At 37.5% G+C, this 18,065-nt stretch overlaps 2 protein-coding genes across 2 annotated transcripts; both read left to right on the top strand.

The window, feature by feature from the left end:
- Nucleotides 1-437: 437 nt before the first annotated feature.
- Nucleotides 438-1,602, top strand: LOC143857605 (agamous-like MADS-box protein AGL29). The gene is made up of 2 exons (XM_077368063.1): nt 438-1,010; nt 1,582-1,602. The coding sequence occupies exons 1-2, from the start codon at nt 438-440 to the stop codon at nt 1,600-1,602; spliced, it is 594 nt and encodes a 197-aa protein (XP_077224178.1).
- Nucleotides 1,603-5,777: 4,175 nt separating this feature from the next.
- Nucleotides 5,778-17,698, top strand: LOC143857858 (DCL protein (DUF3223)). Its single transcript, XM_077368377.1, has 3 exons — nt 5,778-6,259; nt 10,829-10,943; nt 17,179-17,698. Exons 1-3 carry the CDS (start codon nt 5,919-5,921, stop codon nt 17,353-17,355), a joined length of 633 nt encoding a protein of 210 aa, XP_077224492.1. The 5' UTR covers nt 5,778-5,918; the 3' UTR covers nt 17,356-17,698.
- The last annotated feature ends 367 nt before the right edge of the window (nt 17,699-18,065 follow it).

The raw sequence follows: 18,065 nt of genomic DNA, 5'->3' as shown, positions 1-18,065 counted from the left end.
AGTATTTATGATCCTCGTTTACTCTAGAGGGGCTGTCTGAAGTACAAAAAGAGCCGACATATCATCTCACTTCTGTATTTATGATCTGATCCTGTAAAAGGATCGGATCATTCTCGTTTCTTTCACTTTACGTTACTTATCTCTCTCCTTCCTTAGCGGCTCCTAGATATGCGAGATTCTGTGTAATAAATGAATAACTAACCCGTGGTATTCTACGGCTAAGATGTTGGCACGTTAGCTCTACCCTACCCTGAAAATAAATCTCGCCTTCACGTTTCCCTACTTTTCTTTTTTTTCGAAGAAAGATTTGAAATGGGCAGCACAACGTAGTTTCCTTTCTATACCCTACCCATCCTCCTCCTTTCACTCTTGCTTCTCTGCATATTGATTTTTTTTCTTCTACCTATTGTTCTAACGAGATACAGAAATTCAAAGATATGGGGAAAAGAAAGATTGAAATCAAAAGGATTGAGAAGGAGAGATCAAGGCAAGTATGCTTTTCAAAGAGGAGAACAGGGCTATTTACAAAAGCTCACGATCTTTGCATTCTCTGTGATGCTAACATATCCATTATTACTTTCTCTCCCGGTGGAAAGCCATTCATCTTCGCCCATCCCAACCCCGACGCCATCATAGACTACTACCTCGGCGGCCCCACTCCTCCGACCACCATTGGGGGACCCTCCATCCTTTCCAATCAACAGTTTCACGCCGAGATAGAAAGGAAGGAAACTAAGAAGAGAAAATTACAGGATTTAAGTCGCAGTGATGAGAGCTTCTGGTGGGAACAAATCAATGATGGGTATTTAGAATCTTTAAATTCTGTGGAGGATGTGGAACTTGTAAAGAAGAAGCTTGAAGAAGTTAAAAGTAAAGTTTTGAAACGAGTTGAGGAGACTCATCCTGCTGAGAATGCTTCTCCGGGTGAAAATTCGAGTTCGGAGGTTGTTGATCCTTCTACGGTTGCAAATAACCAAATACAAATACTTCTGAGGAGGAGGATATTTTCGGTCTGCTCGAGCCATTACCGAATTATTTTAGGGATTTTATTAACTTTGAGTACTGATATTCTTTTTCTTTCTTTTTTCAATTGTATTGCTGCTGGGTTCTGTAAATGAAGGGTAGGGATTTCATAAATATGGATTATGGATATTCTTTTATTTTATTTTTGGGAAATGTTATCAGCACTACTGTTTTTTATGAGGGCACTCTCACTTTATTAAAAGTACGGTGTGGCCCACCTCATAGGATGATCCAAACCGTCCATTAGATGGACCACAGACTAAATAGATTGTGCCCAAAAAATTATTTATATAGGTTGATCCTAACCCTCCGATTTATAGAGGGTTAGGATCAACCCTCTAGAATTCAGATCAGAGGGTTAGGATCAACCTATGAAAATGAATTTTGGGGCACAAACTATTTAGGCTGTGGCCCATCTAATGGACGGTTTGGATCATCCTATGGTGCGGGCCATACGGTACTTTTCATAAAGCGAGAGTGCCCTCATCAAAATACGGTAGTGCTGATAACATTTCCCTTTTTTTTTAATAGTCTTACTTCTGGTTTTTGTTGGTCCAGTTGAGAGGGTTGTGTAAATAAGTGGGAGAGAAGAGTCTTTTCCTTTTCTTTTCTTTTACCTCTGTAATTATGATAAAGGAATAAATTTATTCTCTCTCTCTCTCTCTCTCTCTCTCTCTAAGTGAACAACTGCTTACGTGGCCGTATCATTGACGACGGAATATTCTGCCGTCTGCATAATCTCGGTCAAGGATTGACGGATGGGATGACGGTGAGCCGTTACAGACGGGAGCCTCCGTCCGATTCCTGACGGAGCTGTTGAAGGAGGCATGACTTGAGCAAAACCGTAATTTTCGAGACTTTGGAGGTGGAATTATTTTAGTTTTCTTTGCTTGATTTTATTCTTTAGATAAAATCAAGGAACAATTACCAATGGGGGACAAACATTAGGCGAAATTATCAACAGGACCCATGCTTTTCAAAAATTATCAACGATGGACAAAAGAGGTCTTGTCAATAAAAGCTAGACGAAAATGCCCTTTAACATTTACAACACGTTTTGACCTTGTTTTTTCCGTCTTCCCTCTTCTTTAACTTTTTCATTATCACCTTTTTGGTTTTTTACCCTACTAGTCATCTTCCTCCTTGTTCAGCCACCATTGTTGCTGGCAAATCTTGAAAACTTGAATGTTGAGTTCTTACCATCTATCTCTCTGTATCTAGGTTTTGTTTTTGTCTTCTTTATTTTGGGTTTTGTACTATTTTTCATTCCTTTGTTTCTCATTTATCATGTTTAGGGTTTAAACGGTTTGTATTTTAGGGTGTGTTATGAAGATAATGCATGGATGGCTTCACTCACTTTTTTGGAAGACAAATGGTTGTATAAGAAACAGTTGATGTAATACATGAATGGATGGCTACACATTTTTTTATTTACTTAATTATTTTTTTTGCAATATACAAATTGGGATGTAATACATGAAGCACATTTAATGAAAACAACGTTCATTTCTTTTGTTATTTCTATCATGAGCAGAATTGTAATGACATTAGAAGAGTTGCTATAGGCTGGGGGTTTAGTAGCAGAAGGGGTTTATCAACTCTCAGGATGGCGGTTAGTAACTCTCAAAAGTAGGGTTACCAATTTTCGAATGTGCTTATAAAGTGCTTGAAAATTTGCCAAGGGTACTGGAGTTTTGGAAGGGGGTTTTCAAGTCTCTAGGATTGGGGTTATCAAGTATAAAAAATGGGGTTACCAATTTCCGAATGAGGTGATCAAGTCCCTGAAAATTGGCCAAGGGTACTGGAGTTTTGGAAGGGGGTTTTCAAGTCTTTGGGATTGGGGTTATCTAGTATCAAAAATGGGGTTACCAATTTCCGAATGGGCTTATCAAGTCCTTGAAAATTGGCCGAGGGTACTGGAGTTTTGGAAGGGGGTTTTCAAGTCTCTGGGATTGGGGTTATCAAGTATCAAAATAGGTTTACCAATTTCCGAATGGGCTTATCAAGTCCCTGAAAATTGGCCGAGGGTACTAGAGTTTTGGAAGAGGGTTTTCAAGTATTTGGGATTGGGGTTATCTAGTATCAAAATGAGGTTACCAATTTACGAATGGGCTTATCAAGTCCCTTAAAATTGGCCGAGCGTACTGGAGTTTTGGAAGGGGGTTTTCAAGTCTCTGGGGTTGGGGTTATCCAGTATCAAAATGGGGTTACCAAATTCCAAATGGGCTTATCAAGTCCCTTATGAACACGTTTTACAACCTGTTTTTTTACTCGTTCATTTTCACCGTTTTTTTCTTTCTACCCTACGATTCATCTTCTTCATCCTCCATTGAAAGGGAGAAGGAGAAATGCAAAGCCCTAAAACAAATGAAAAACAAAACCTAGATATAGAGAGATAGATGGGAATGAACTCACGTTTCAAGTTTTCGAGCTTTCCCACCTCCAATGGTGGCTACATGATAAAGAAGATGACTGGTGAGGTAAAAAAACAAAGTTGAAAAATGAAAAAGTAAAAAAAAAAGAGAAATAAGAGAGATGAGGGAAAAGTGAGAAAGCAAAACGTGTTGCTTAAGAAAATGGTATTTTCGTCCAGCTTTTAATAACAAGACCTCTTTTGTCCCTCGTTGATAATTTCTGAAAAGCATGGGTCCTCTTGATAATTCCGCCTAATTTTTGTCCTCCATTGGTAATTGTTCATAAAATCAATTTCTCGTGTAGAATGTAAAGAAAGGCCATATTCACCCATTTTTTTTATATTTCGGACAGCCCCTATTGTATTTTGATGACTACTCTTTTACACAAAATGAGGCTGTCCCAAGTAAGAAAAAGGGTGAATATATCATCTCACATCTAAAATCTGTGATTTCTGTAATTAGCGATTGTGTCTTTTCAATTGATTAAGAAGAGGGGCTAGACTTAACGCGCTCGCATAGTCGTATCCTATAAAACCTCATCATCTACATAGAGTGATCCTAATGGGCTAATCCCCATCTATAGTGGGATGATGCTCCTGCAGATTGGAGGGTTAAGATCATCTTCAGTAGATGATTTAAGGGGTACAACCTATATACGTTGTGAGTTGTGACCCAACAAATGAACGGCTTGGATCATCCTATGAAGTGGGCCCACAGTACATTTTAAATAAGTATTGGACTTAAGGCACGCACACCATATAAAGTCTTGGGAAAACTATAGGTGGTCTTATGAAAAAAAATGAAACAAGGAGTATAAGGGCTTCCACCGTGTCAATCTCATCTAAAACAACGATCTCATTGAAATGACCAAATGCCCTTGTCCCATTGAAATCACCAAAATACTCTTATCTTGGTAATTTTAATGAGTAAAGGATATTTTGGTCATTTGACATGACCGAGTGATATTTTTTGGCTAGCACCGCCATGTTTTGATAATTGCACTAACTCATCATGTCTTTTATCATTTAAATAACTGTCAAAGATTGTTATAGTTCTCCAAAAGCTGTCATAAGCTAACTAAAACAGAATTAGGGCTGGCAACGGGGCGGGCGGGGCCGGGCCGGGCCGGATGTTGCATTCCCATTCCCGGTCCCGGCCGGAAGGACCATTCCCCGTCCCCGCTTCGGGATGACGGGGGAATCCCCGCCCCGCGGGGAATACCTAATCCCATCCCCGCCTCATACAAAATCCTCACCTCAAAAAAACTTTTTAACACCCAAAAAAGAAAAAGACAAGCCGTGTTTGTGCACTTATCAAAATCTGGTAGTGCCAATATCACTAGCATAAAAATATATTTACTGTTAACTTAAACAATACTAAAATAAGAGGATAGGGAAGTGATATATCCGCCCCTTTTGGTCACCAGGAACACCCCCTGTAAGTGTTTGTGGCAATCAGGGGCATTAAATTCTTCTGACATAAGTACAACAACCACTTTTTAGTCATTGATACACTGACAAGGGGTGTTCCTGGTGATAAAAAGGGGCGGATATATCATTTCCCTATTAATAATGGCTTGCATATTAAAACGGGTCGGGTCCATCTCCATCCCCACCCGTCCCCGTCCCTGTCCCCGTCTCGCCCCGTTCCCACTCCAAGTCAGGGAATCGTTCGGGGCGGTACGGATCCCCGTTTTAACGGGTGAAATTGCCAGCCTTAAACAGAATAGACAAGCTAAGTCTGTGCAATTATCAAAACATTTTAGTCCCAATAACATTAGCCTATTTTTTTCATTTCCTGCCGTCACCTGACGGAGGGTGTTTGGGTCCCGCACCACATGTCATTACGTGGTTGGCCCTATTTTACACCTAAAACCAATGTGTGCATTCCTTCTATAGATTGGATGGTTAGGACTATGGTTTTAAATTTCGGTGGAGACCGACACCGAAATCACCAAAAACAGAAACAGTATTTTATTTCGGCCGGTCGAAATTTTGATTTTTCAGAAATTTCACCTAAAAAACTTGTTTTTTAAAATTAATTTACTATTCCACCGAAATTTTGGCCTAAATAAAATATTATTTTCTTTGTTGTACCGGATTTCGACCGAAATTTCGGGGTCCGAAACCGGTACCGAAACCGAAATTTTAAACCATGACTTAGGACAATCATATGAGAATGATTTTTGGGTCACAACCTATTTAACACTGTGGCCCAACAAATGGACTGTTTGTATTACTTTTGGACAAATACGGGTTTATACGGCCACACACCACATAAAAATATAAAATCTCACCTCATGGGATACCACAGTCATTATAAAAAATGTACATCCTACTTGTTGGGTAACACAAACCCCCAAACTCTATCTTCATTGTACTCCCAAATTACAGAGACCGTTGCTCCCAAAAACAGCTCAAAAAAAAAAAAAAAATTTTGATTTGAAGAAGAAGAAAAAAAAACTGATGCAAAAGCGCGGCCATGGCCTCAATCTACAATTCCCCTTCTCTACTCCTTCACAGAAACCCTAATTCACTCCCCTTTTCTCCTTCAACTCTCTCTTTCCCTTCTCTCCGAACTCCACAAAATCTCCGTCTCCGTGCCCTAAAAACTGGACCGGATAGAGACCGGTTCAAAACCCCAGACCAGACCGGAGACCCGGCCTTGTTGAGAAAACCGGCCACGTCATCATCTGACGTGGAGGGATCTGAGAATGAGGAGGGAAAGAGGAATGATGATGAAAGGGTGGATTGGGAGGATCAGATTTTGGAGGACACTGTGCCACTTGTAGGGTTTGTTAGAATGATTCTTCATTCCGGAAAGTAAGTCTAATAATTTTCTCTTTAATTTTTGTAATTGGGTTTTATTTTTTATTGGTTTTGGAGTGTGGTGTTTCGCCCGATTTTCTTATCAAGTAATTTCATTCATTGCAAGTTGGATTTCAATTAAGCCATTGTAGCAACTGTTTCGCCATTGGATGAAATTTCATTGTACTACTGGATTAAAATGTTTTGTTTATAATCCTTGAGAAAGGTTCTCAAGGATTCCTCTGTAATGGGCTTTAGCAGTTGGTCCTGAATTGGATTAATGAGGCTTAAGTTTGGATGATCAAAGAAGTCAACACCAAAAATTAGGATTTGCCCTGTTTAATGTGAGGTGTGTTGTTGAATGTATATACTTAGAAATTAATTAAATGGTAGTTATTCAATGCATACCTTCTGTCCTTGTGTTTTTAAAGTAGAATGGAGTTCAATCGCAAGAATGTTGATGTCGCTACTCTCTCATGTTAATAAAAAGGGACTCTTATCCATTCTCATTTAATTGCTCTTGTTTTAATCTTCCCTAGTGTCATTTACCCACAATGATGACCTGGTTTATATGTTCTAAGACTTGATTTAACTTCAATCTTCATGGAATTCTTCAACCCTTCAATCTTCTTCCATGATTCTTCTTCTTAGCCTTGGGGTTCTTCTTAGCCTTGGGGTCTTCACACTTTGCTCTATTCTCCATGACTTCAAGTTCCTTGCCTTCAAGCTTTAATGTCTTCAGTTTTGGACCTTTGAAGAGGTTTCTTAAAAATATTCATATAGCACTAATATAAACATATCATATTGTGTTTATTGTCATCAAAACATGACTGAGAATGTGGCCAAGGTTGAACCTTTGGGCTAACAGAAACTAAAAAGAACTATGGGAAAGTGCAAGGATTTCTAGAACTTGGAAAATTTAGATCTGGGATTTTCTAACCACAGGATGATAACATGGATTGCTCAATTCTCTCGTTGGATTTGGAAATAAAAGGAAACACTTCTATGTGTGTCCAAAGCATATCCTAGTCGACTCGGCACGAAGCAATCGAGTAATTGATTGATGCAACCGAGTACATGGTTGACAATGAAAAGAGTTTTGGTTGGCCTTGTAGGGCAAACCATGGACTCGGACAAGAATGCTGCCACGGTAAAAAGGGGTCGACTCGGGGGAGTGCATGATGACGTGAGAGAGTTTCGAAACTATGAACTGAATTTCTAGTGTAAATCTAGGGAGAAACAAAAGAATAGAACATGGCGTGTCAGCATGTCTAAAGGTTATCTAGAATAGCATCTCACTGTTCTAGACAAAGGGGGAGGTAGAAAGATAGAAAACAAATTCTAAGCAACTTATTGCTGCCATCAAAGATAAGCTTAATCCTGCTAGGGGAGGGAAATCCAGTCATTTATGATAACCAGTAGAGGTATGTTGGCAAACAATGGGCATGTTGTTACCGTCTCAGAAACGTAAGGAATTATCAGTAAATACTAAAACCCAAGCTATGCCCTTTAACTTTAAAAATGCTTGTTTTTAATTTCTTTTTCAAATGATCCAAAGAGTAGATGGGAAGGGTATTTTCCACGGACAAGTCAACCCCATGTTACCAATAGTTTTACACCACCATGACCAAAAAGAAATAATGAAAGGTAGATTCGAAGTAGGGGGCATCCTATGATTTAGCCGACACTTTGAATTATTGCTAACACATGGTCTTGTTGTGTCCGACACGACACGCATGTCCACACGCGTCGACACTCCTGTTGACACTTTTAAATGTATTTTTGGAAGTGTCAGACTTAATTTGGGTGTGTCAACACGTTTTTGTACTGTGCAAATGTGGCATTTTATTGTTGAATTTGTGTTTACTTCTTTTATTATTAATACTTCTCTTCTTTGACTAATATTTGTTGTTATATCCGCAGTCCTAAACTTAAAACCTAAAACCCTAAACAAACTCTTATTCCAATACTATATTCATTGTATCCTATTGGTCTCTCTTTCTCGCTGCTTATTGGAGATTGGAGAGAATAGATTAAATTGATGAATACATTCTTATTTTTTATCTAATATTTGCTCTAGATTATAGTTGATTAATCATAAGATTTATTAGTTTGGTAAATGAATACTATATTTATGTTGTTGCAAATTCTGATAGTAATCAGTAATTTTACCATTAAAAAAAATTCAGTAATTTTATATTTATGTGTGTGTATGAATGTGTTATCATTTCTAGATTTTTAGGAGTTACGATGTTAGACACATCGTATCTGTGTCGAAACTATCTGTGTCAAAACTTGACACACGAATCTGTCTACAAATCATGATCATATATACTTTCTGTTTTAGCCGTGTCCCCGTTTATAAATTTTGGGGGTTTGCTGTGCGTCCGTGCCTACAAATCATAGGGGGGGGGGGGGGGGGGGGGCATCACATTAAACAAGACAAAGAAGAAGCTCTAAACATTGGATATATAGGGGCAATGAATAAATGTGATTAGAAGATTCACCCTAATGCCATTTCCAAAAAAAAAAAAAAAAGAAGAAAAAAAAAAAGAAGATTCACCCTGGTAACCATAAAAGCAACAATCCAACTGATCACACATCTTTCTTTTCATAAGTTTATTACCCTGCGTGATAATCTTTGCATGCATATCACACCAGCGAAAAGCAATGGCCTGGGAGATGCCTTGGATTTCATGATGTTATTTTCTCTTGCTTTGACCATCTCTGTCTCTGAGCTTTTGTAGTTTCGGCGCATTTTTTAAGTAACGTTTCCATTATTAAAAAGGTCCTATGTTCTTCAAGTGCTCCCAACTTCTTGTAGGGATTACTATGCTAGGACCTGTTCATATACTTCTTGATCTATCTTTGATGTGAATATTCTGGCCCCCATAAACTGTTGCAATTTGGATCACATAACAAGTAAAGGTGTTCCGAAATATTTTGCTTGCTGATGTTCCATATTCCCTATTAGTTTTTATTTCTCGTTTTGGGATGCTTTGGTATTATGTTCAGAGAGCGTGTTTAATCTACCTACCAAGCCTCCATAGCATCTGGAAAGTTGCTTCTACAAGTTTGTGCTGATTTAGTATAGAAGGTGGATGTTTGCAGTTATGATAACTAGTTTGGATATTATCTGCTATGGTTGTGGTAATTAAGCATCAGAAAGACTATGGAAAAGGCTATTCAAAATATGAAGTCAAGTTTGTACTTTGATGGAAATGTCTATTAGCAGTTTCTTATTACAAGCTGATCTAAGGTGGTCCCTCCCTCCCTCCGTCTCTCTCTAGTGAGAGGATGACCAATCTTTTCTCTGGTTCTGACGCAAAGAGCTAGGATCTGTGCTTAAGTTAAGTACATAGATAAATGTAGTTGGAGAGAATGGGTTGTGGAGTTAGCAGTGGAGGTGGGCAGAGTTCTTTGGGTTGTCTATTGGGAAGTGTTGAGGGTCCCAAACCTGCTGCAGTTCTTGCTCAAAACATGAAACCACCACCTGGCCAAAAGTCACTTGTAATAGTAAGTAGATTCCGGCAGGCATCCACGGGAACCCTGTAAACAATTACTTCCAGGAAGGCGGGCACAACTGTGGAAACTTTATCACCGACCGGCCTTCCACTAAGGTTCACACTGCCCCTGATGACAGATCTTCCCATGGCTACCTCTTTGGCAACACGTTTTCTCTTTTCTAAACCCCTCCTTTCCCGTTTTGGATTCCCACATCGCTTCTCACACTTGCTTCCCACTGTGGAAACTATGGTTTAGACTCTGCAATCACGATAAAAACCTTTGTTGTGCTTGCCCTAAAAAAGGCTGATCTGTGGTGGTGGTCATCTGTTCCATTGTATTATTACCATGTGTCAACATGTCAATGTCAGATGGCAATGCCTTGATAAGTATGCTTTTTTTTTTTTTTTCTCCCACTTTGTTGCTATGTTTACTTCTTTGTATGACTAGGAGCTTTATAGTTAGATGAGCTGTACAGTGTTGATTCTTCTAATAATATTTAAAATGTTATTGCTTATTTTTGTGAAATTCTCCTCGTACTATCATATAGTTGCAATTCTTGGGTATTATAAGATGGCATGACACTATATTCATCTAGCAGGATCATGATGCAAAGAGCATATTGTTAGACGTACGATATGGTAGATAATATACTTGAGCACAACATGGTACGTCTGTTTTTGTAATGCGGAAGTTGAAGGGTTGGATGCCAGTTCAACACTAACTTTCTAGTATCCAACACTTCAACTCACACATGTTATGGCTGTTGCAATTACCTAACAATTGGCATTTATACAACTGACAAAATAAAATCATTTATATAAGAACATTATATGAGGCTTGTAATAGTGCTTTACATGTTGCCTATAGGGAACCTCTATGAACCTTTGTTCTTACATTTTTTGCCATTTCCTCTCATCTATTTAGAAATTGAAATCTCAGCTATTTGATAATAATTCCCTTTTCCCTTCATTTCCTATTTGTAACAGACCTTAATTTGGAATATGAGCAGAAGTACTATTAAATTTGTTATTTTTGTTACTAATTATTATTATATGCAAAACAAATCTCTTATGGCAGATATGATAGTGGTGACAGATTAAGTGCTGAGCACGAGAAAACAATTTTGGAAAGGTTACTTCCATATCATCCTGAGTTTGAAAAGAAGATAGGATGTGGAATTGATTTTATCACAGTAAGTTTCTCTCATTCTCTTTGTGTTTGCATCGTGTTTTAGTGCGCATCTTTCATTCTGCATAACAAATAAATCTCAGTTTTTATAATGTTAATGTTGTACTGCAATCCTAATACGTAGCTTTTTATACAGAAATAAAATCATTGGTTTGTGTAATCAATTAAGTTTCCCATTATATAATCCATTAAATCCCTGCTACTATATAAAGAATATTAAAAATTATAGATTAATTAAAATGTACCATCAAACAAACTCTGTTTATTGGGGTCTGACAAGTTTGACACGTCATTCTCGCGTGGGATTCCTGCACCCTTACACATGCCCATGCGACATAGATCCTAGCAAACCTCTAAACAACATTGCTGAAACATAATAGATTTGTACTGACACTGAGGGCTTGAATTTTTCTATGAAGAAAAAAGAAGCAGAAAACTATTCTTTTACTGGCCCGTAGGGTTGATGATGTTAGCAATGGTGTTCTTATTACATCTTTGTTTCTTATAGATGTTTGGGGTTTTTTTTTTTCTTTTAAAATATTTATAGGGAATTTAAAATGGAAGGAGAGATTGAAGAGGATGTTAACCAGAGAATAAGAGTATGTTGGCTGAAGTGGAAGCTTGCCTCAGGAGTTCTGTGCGACCGTAAAATCCCTACCAAGTTGAAGGGAAAGTTTTATAAGACAGCTGTGAGGCCAACCATGCTGTACGGCTCATAATGTTGGGCCACCAAGAAGCAGCATGTGCATAAGATGAGTGTAGCGGAGATGGGAATGCTTAGATGGATGTGCGGCACACAAGGTTAGATAGAATTAAAAATGAAGACATTCGTAAAAAGGTGGAGGTGGCACTAATTGAGGAGAATATGAGAGAGCACCGCTTAAGATGGTTTGGACATATCCAACGTAGACCTTTGGATGCTCCGGTGAGAAGAGGCGACTCGTGCCAAATTGATGGAGTAAAAAAAGGTAGGGGCAGACCGAAAACAACTTGGGTAGAAACAGTGAGGAAAGACTTGATAACTAGAAACATAACAGAGAACATGACCTTGGATAGGATAGAATGGAAGAAAATGATTCACGTAGAAGAACCCAACTAGAGCCGGGTAGATTCCTTTCACTTTCTTCATGAATTTTTTCTAGAGGATTCATTTAGCCGACCCCAACTAGTTTGGGACAAAGGCTTTGTTGAGTTGAGTTGAGTAGATTTATAGGGAATTATGGTGATTTTGAAGAGATCTAGGAGAGCCTTAGTGGTGTCTTGGGAGATAAAGTTTAACCAGTCTACAAGTCTATTGTACATTTGGGAATTGGTTTTAACAGATCTGCAGTTCTTCTTTGACAGATTGTGTATATGTGTTGATTTTTTTATTTTTTTTTTGAAAATGGTAGCCAAATATATTAAAAGAAACGACCGAGATGGTCAAGATACAAAGCAAAAGAAAGAAAAAGGAAAATGAGAGAAGATATAACAAAAAAAAATTAAGGGTTGTGTATCTGTGTTGATAATGACCTGAAACACTTGATGTGGATTGTCAAATTGTTGTGAATAGGGTCTCAAATCTTATTTTAATAATTTTGAGAACCATCCTTTAATGATGATTTCTTTCTTGAATTATCTTCGAAATGTTTGGACAATGCACTGGAGCTAATATTTGAATCCCCAAATTTGTTGGTCCCGACCTTTCTACTTGTTCTCAAAACCAATGGTCGGCCCTTCAAGCACATGTGGGACTACGTAGACTCACCAAGTGAGAGGTCCCATCATGGATTGCCCAGTTTGAAAATCTCTCTTGTCGTTGAAAGGATCATTTCTCCCTATTTTCTCTAGATTTAGTTTTTGATATTTTGACCATATAAAAGAGGTGCACATGGCCTCTTATACATCAAAATTCTTTCAAAATTGGCAAGTTCACTGAAAATCTCATATCCTCTTGTCAGACATATCTTGACACTTAGGTGTATATTATAGCCTATGAGTACTTGTTTTGGAGATCTTGTCAAGATTTAGAATTAATGTTTATAATATTCCAAATTGTATTTGTTAGTGTATGCATATGCTTATGGGCATATTGGTCATTTGTATATCTGTCATTATATATAAATACATAAGTGAGGGGGAGACTCCCTTACTCACAATTTCTCTCTCATTCTCTTCCCTAACATGGTATCAAAGCCCTAGGGTTTTGAATCCCTAGGGACCCCCCATAGAAACCCTAACCCCATCTCTTCTTCTTCTCCTCCTCTCACCTAACAAGATGTTATCTCCAAATTTAGTGCAGAGGCGGAGTATAGAACTATGACACACACAAGTGGAGAGCTCATTTGGTTACGCTCTCTCTTGTCAGAGATTGGTTTCTCCCCATCATCTCCTTCTCAGTTATATTGTGACAACAAGGTAGCAATTCACATTACCACAAATCCAGTCTTTCATGAGAGAACTAAACATATCGAGGTTGATTGCCACTTCATCCGGCATCGGATTCAAAAAGGAGAAATATGCACAGTGTTCACTAGATCGGTGGACCTATTAGCGGATATGTTTACTGAGCCATTGAACAAAAAATTGAGTGATAATTGTAGCAAGCTAGGAATGTTTGACATATACATTCCAGCTTGAGGGGGAGTGTTAGTGTGTGTATATGCCTATGGGCATATTGGTCTGTCTTTTGAATATCTCTCATTATATATAAATACATAAGTGAGGGGGAGACTCCCTAACTCACAATTTCTCTCTCATTCTCTTCCCTAACAGTATCACTTGAGGCCCCGACATCATCTCATGGTCATAGGATTAGTTTTATTATCTCTCAGTTTTTTATAAGATCCACCCCAACCAAGAAAAATGAAAATCATTGGTTCCATCAACAATCTGGCCATATCCTTATAAGTCATGTGTTATGGATGAGGATTGCAGTAATGAAAATGCATCAAGGAACCTGTTGTATGGGCACAAGCTTTTCTTGAAGTAGGTGGGAGAATGATGGGTGCTTTGCCTGTAGATGTGGTCTGGCGGGGCGAGGTATTGCCCTTAGAATCAGACCAACGTGGAGGGGAAGGGATGTATTGATGGTGGAAAATTTAGTTAAAATTTAATAATAGTGAAAATTACAAATAAATTTAGAATCTTTTTTTTTCATTATTTCTCAAATCTAAAAGCAAGTAATTCAAACCAACATAAGTAGAGGATACACAATCTATTTTCCACTCCAAAGATCCAATCTAAAAGTAAGTTACTATAAAATGCTTCTCAAATCTAAAAATAAATAAATCCAATGGTCTGACCAACATTAAACAATGGATTACAATTTAATTTTTTCTCTAGAAAAAGATTTTCATCTTTCTCTAGGAAAAAAGTCCCTTACTGTTGGTCCTTTACGGCTTCTTATTCTTCTTCTAATTCTGATTCAGAACTCAGAACTAAAGTGCAATTGTGCAACAAACAACAAAAACTCAGGAAACTAGGAACAAAGGGAAAAGGGAAAGTATCACTTATTGTTACAGTACCTCTTGTAATCCAGAACTGTAATAAATAGTTACACTGAGGAATTTTAACAAAAAGAGAAGAGGGAAAAGTGTAAAAGGAAAAAAAAATACAACTCACTTTGTAAAACTTTAAATTTGTGAGTTATCTTCTTCTCAGTTGTCTTCACTTTCTTATAATTTTGTGACAAATAGTTACTCGCGAACTGATTTTACCGACTTTGGTCCAAACAGTCATGCGTATTGTGTGACTCTTCTTCTTCTTCTTCTAATTTAGTCACAGCAGTTACTGATGATTCATGAACTGATTTTAGGGAATTTTGTGTTTGTCACTAGCCGACATAATACATATAGCATATGCGACTCTTCTTCTTCGTCTCCTTGTTAGTCACAAAAAAATGATGAGAGAGAGAGAGAGAGAGAGAGAGAGAGAGAGAGAGAGAGAGAGAGACCAAAACCCAGAAAGAACACATTTTATCATTGATTTTAGTTGTTTTCACGAATTTACCTAAATACCCTTTCTAAAATGTGGTATTTTATCTCACCATAATGCTATTTTTTGTAAATGCTTTAAAATATTTGAGTAGATTATAGATGCGAATGTGGAATTCTCGTAATTGTGAATCCCAATTACGGGAAATGTGAATATGTGAACCTGGTAATCACGAACTGTAAAGTTGGAAATCATGATTTCGAGAAATAGGGAAGCACAAATCTAGAAAATGGGAAATGCGCTTCTCCAGTTTCTTGGAAGCGATTCTTATTTCGTTTTGTAAGCACTATTCCCTAGAAGCTCCCTTCTCACTGGGTGCTTCTAGCAACCCTGGTTTTAAGCATAAAAAATAGGCTAGGAGACTTGGATTTGGGCATGTGTCAAGGGTGGACTTGGGAAATGAATAAAAAATTATTTAGACGAAAGGTGGAGAATTAGTTGGTGCTGAAATGAAAATTAGGGTTTGTAAATAGTCTTTTTGTATAGTACCTTAGTCTTCTTCTTGTTTAAAGCCTCCTCTCCTCTCTTATATGTAAAGTTCCTCCGTAAAGTTTCTCCTTACCCATCTTGTGAATCTCTTCCTTTTGTAAGGGAAGGAGATGAAATGCAAGGATTTTGTTGGATGTGTACTTTGTATACGGAGGAGGTGAGAAACGGGATTGGGTGAAGCACGGATAGGGCAAGAAAATATCTATTTTTAGAGGTTGGTTGGTGGGGTTTTGTAAAATTCTTGAAAGGTAATGTTTCGGTAAGAAAACTTATTATTTGAATATTATCTTGACCATTTGTCTACCATTCAAAAAAAAATAAAAAAATAAAAAAATCTTGAACAGTTGTTATCTTAATCTTGCATGTTTTTGAAATTTGTTTACCAATTTCCGGGGAGTGATTCACTAGAAATGATTTTCAATCGATTTATTACTTGAATGTAACATGGAGTGTGAGCCTTGGCGCAACGGTAAGGTTGCTCCATTGTGACCTGGTGGTCACGGGTTCGAGTCACAGAAAGAGCCTCCTCTGCAAAGCAGGGGTAAGGCTGCGTACATCTAGCCCTCCTCAGACCCTGCAATCCGGGAGCCTCGTGCACTGGACCGCCCTTTTTTTTATTACTTGAATGTAACGATATTATCACACATTTTCTTTGAGAGCTTGGAGAGCTGTTTATAATGTAATGAGCTTATGAATCTCATATTTGCAATTTTGTTTCATCTATTTCTTCAAAATGTCACATACTACATTTTCTATATTATTGTCTTGAAATATTATATGCTAAAGGTGTTGTTTCCTCATCTTGTTCAAATATCAGTTTGTGCTTTCAACCGAGAAAAGTTATAGCAAAAGAACAATCATGAACAACTAACACATCAAAAAACAGATCTCATATGCACTAATGGCTTCATGGAATGTACTCTAAAAACTAAAATGCCGTCGACAATATGGTATTGAAATCTACCACAGATTATATACTTTAAAATGTACAGGAAGCACTTTAAGAATGAATTTGAAGACATGTACTTCTAAAAGATATTGAAACAGCACTTAGTAAGGAAGTATAAGCAATGTTTGAAAACTCAAGACTCGGACGAGAAATGAGCCAAGATAAGGACTGAGGGAGTTATCATTAAAAAAAGGACTGATGGAGTTGAATCAGGAGATTCATCAATCGATGTGGTCAACTTTTCATTAATTGGCATGTCAACGGAGTTCGATGTGGGCAACTTCATTAATTGGCAAGTCAAAGGAGTTTTAGGTTGACTTGGTACGACAAAACTTGGACTAGGATGAAAATCCTACTATGGTAAAACTGACTTGACTCGTTGAGTTTTGAAATAGTGATTGTAGGTACTGCTGTATGAGAGAATAAATATAGCCACTATGCAAGAATTGGGATTATGAGCCAGTAAAATATATCTGCTGCTTTTCTTCATGAGTCACACTCTAGATGTCCATCTATACGAGTACTTTTTGCTACAATTATGACAGGATATTTAAATAGCATTTTACTTCATCTTGTGCAGAGTACCATTTTCTTCTTGCACTACCATGTTATATACGGAATCTCAGCGTATTAAAGAACAAACCATGTGTTTTTCTATTATTTTATCCTCTTTGCTTCCTTGGGACAAAGAATTCACTCCACCTTACATGAATTTTTTATTGGTAATGAATTTCTTGAATTCCATAAAAACATGCTCAAATTTAATAGTTTATCTCTGAAAATATTTGCTTGAATGAGAAATTTTATTTCCATTCTTATTTCACAGGTTGGGTACCACCCGGATTTTGAAAGCTCACGTTGCTTATTTATAGTTCGTAAAGACGGTGAGGTGGTTGATTTCTCGTATTGGAAATGCATTAAAGGTCTGATCCGGAAGAACTATCCATTATATGCGGATAGCTTCATTCTTAGACATTTTCGCCGGCGCAGGCACAGTGAATGAAGGAAAACCAACAAGGTGGGCCCTCCTTCGACCATTGTAAAATTGCTTCCTTTGGTTTCGAATTACATTTGAATATATGCGATGGTGCAATAACGTTGTAATGAGTTGAGGGAAAAAATGGAAAAGGAATGTTGTTGCACCCATTCTTGCCCAACACTTCCAACCCAAAATTCATGTTCTGATCGCAGTTCAAAATACCACTGTCTATTGATTCTTTTTGGGAAATGATGGATGTGAGTGGTAATTCTCCAAATCAAAATGTTCTATTTTCCTTCTTTTGTTTCTGTGTTTTATGTTGTATGAGCTCATGTTATCTGGTAATAGTGAAACCATTATTGCTATCTACCTTGTAAATGGTATAATTGTTTAGGAGATCACGGTACAAACAAAAAAAAAAAAAACAATTGAATGGACGAGTAGATCACCAAGTTTTGTGTAATTTCCGGGTCATTTGGCTGCATGGAAAAGTATTTTGGATGAAAGAAATTTTCACAGAAATCAGTTTAATGCAATTTGGATTGGATGGTTTCTGCCAAAACCAATTTCAAGGTTTAAGACATGTATTTGTTGTTAAAAAATAATAAAATTCAGACCATTTTGAGTTTTATTTTGTTCTCAATGCTAATCAAATCTATGCCCTTTCTTGTTTAGTTCACTAGGAATTTTTCCAAGCCTGTAGATTGCCTAAGCTTCCATATGGTCACTTTCCA

Source organism: Tasmannia lanceolata, unplaced genomic scaffold (genome assembly GCF_043159265.1).
Source record: "Tasmannia lanceolata isolate RefF3 unplaced genomic scaffold, GAP_Taslan_0.1 ptg000025l, whole genome shotgun sequence".
NCBI classification, from domain to species: domain Eukaryota; kingdom Viridiplantae; phylum Streptophyta; class Magnoliopsida; order Canellales; family Winteraceae; genus Tasmannia; species Tasmannia lanceolata.
Note: the sequence above shows the minus strand (reverse complement) of the source record. Positions and strands in the feature narration are given on the sequence as shown.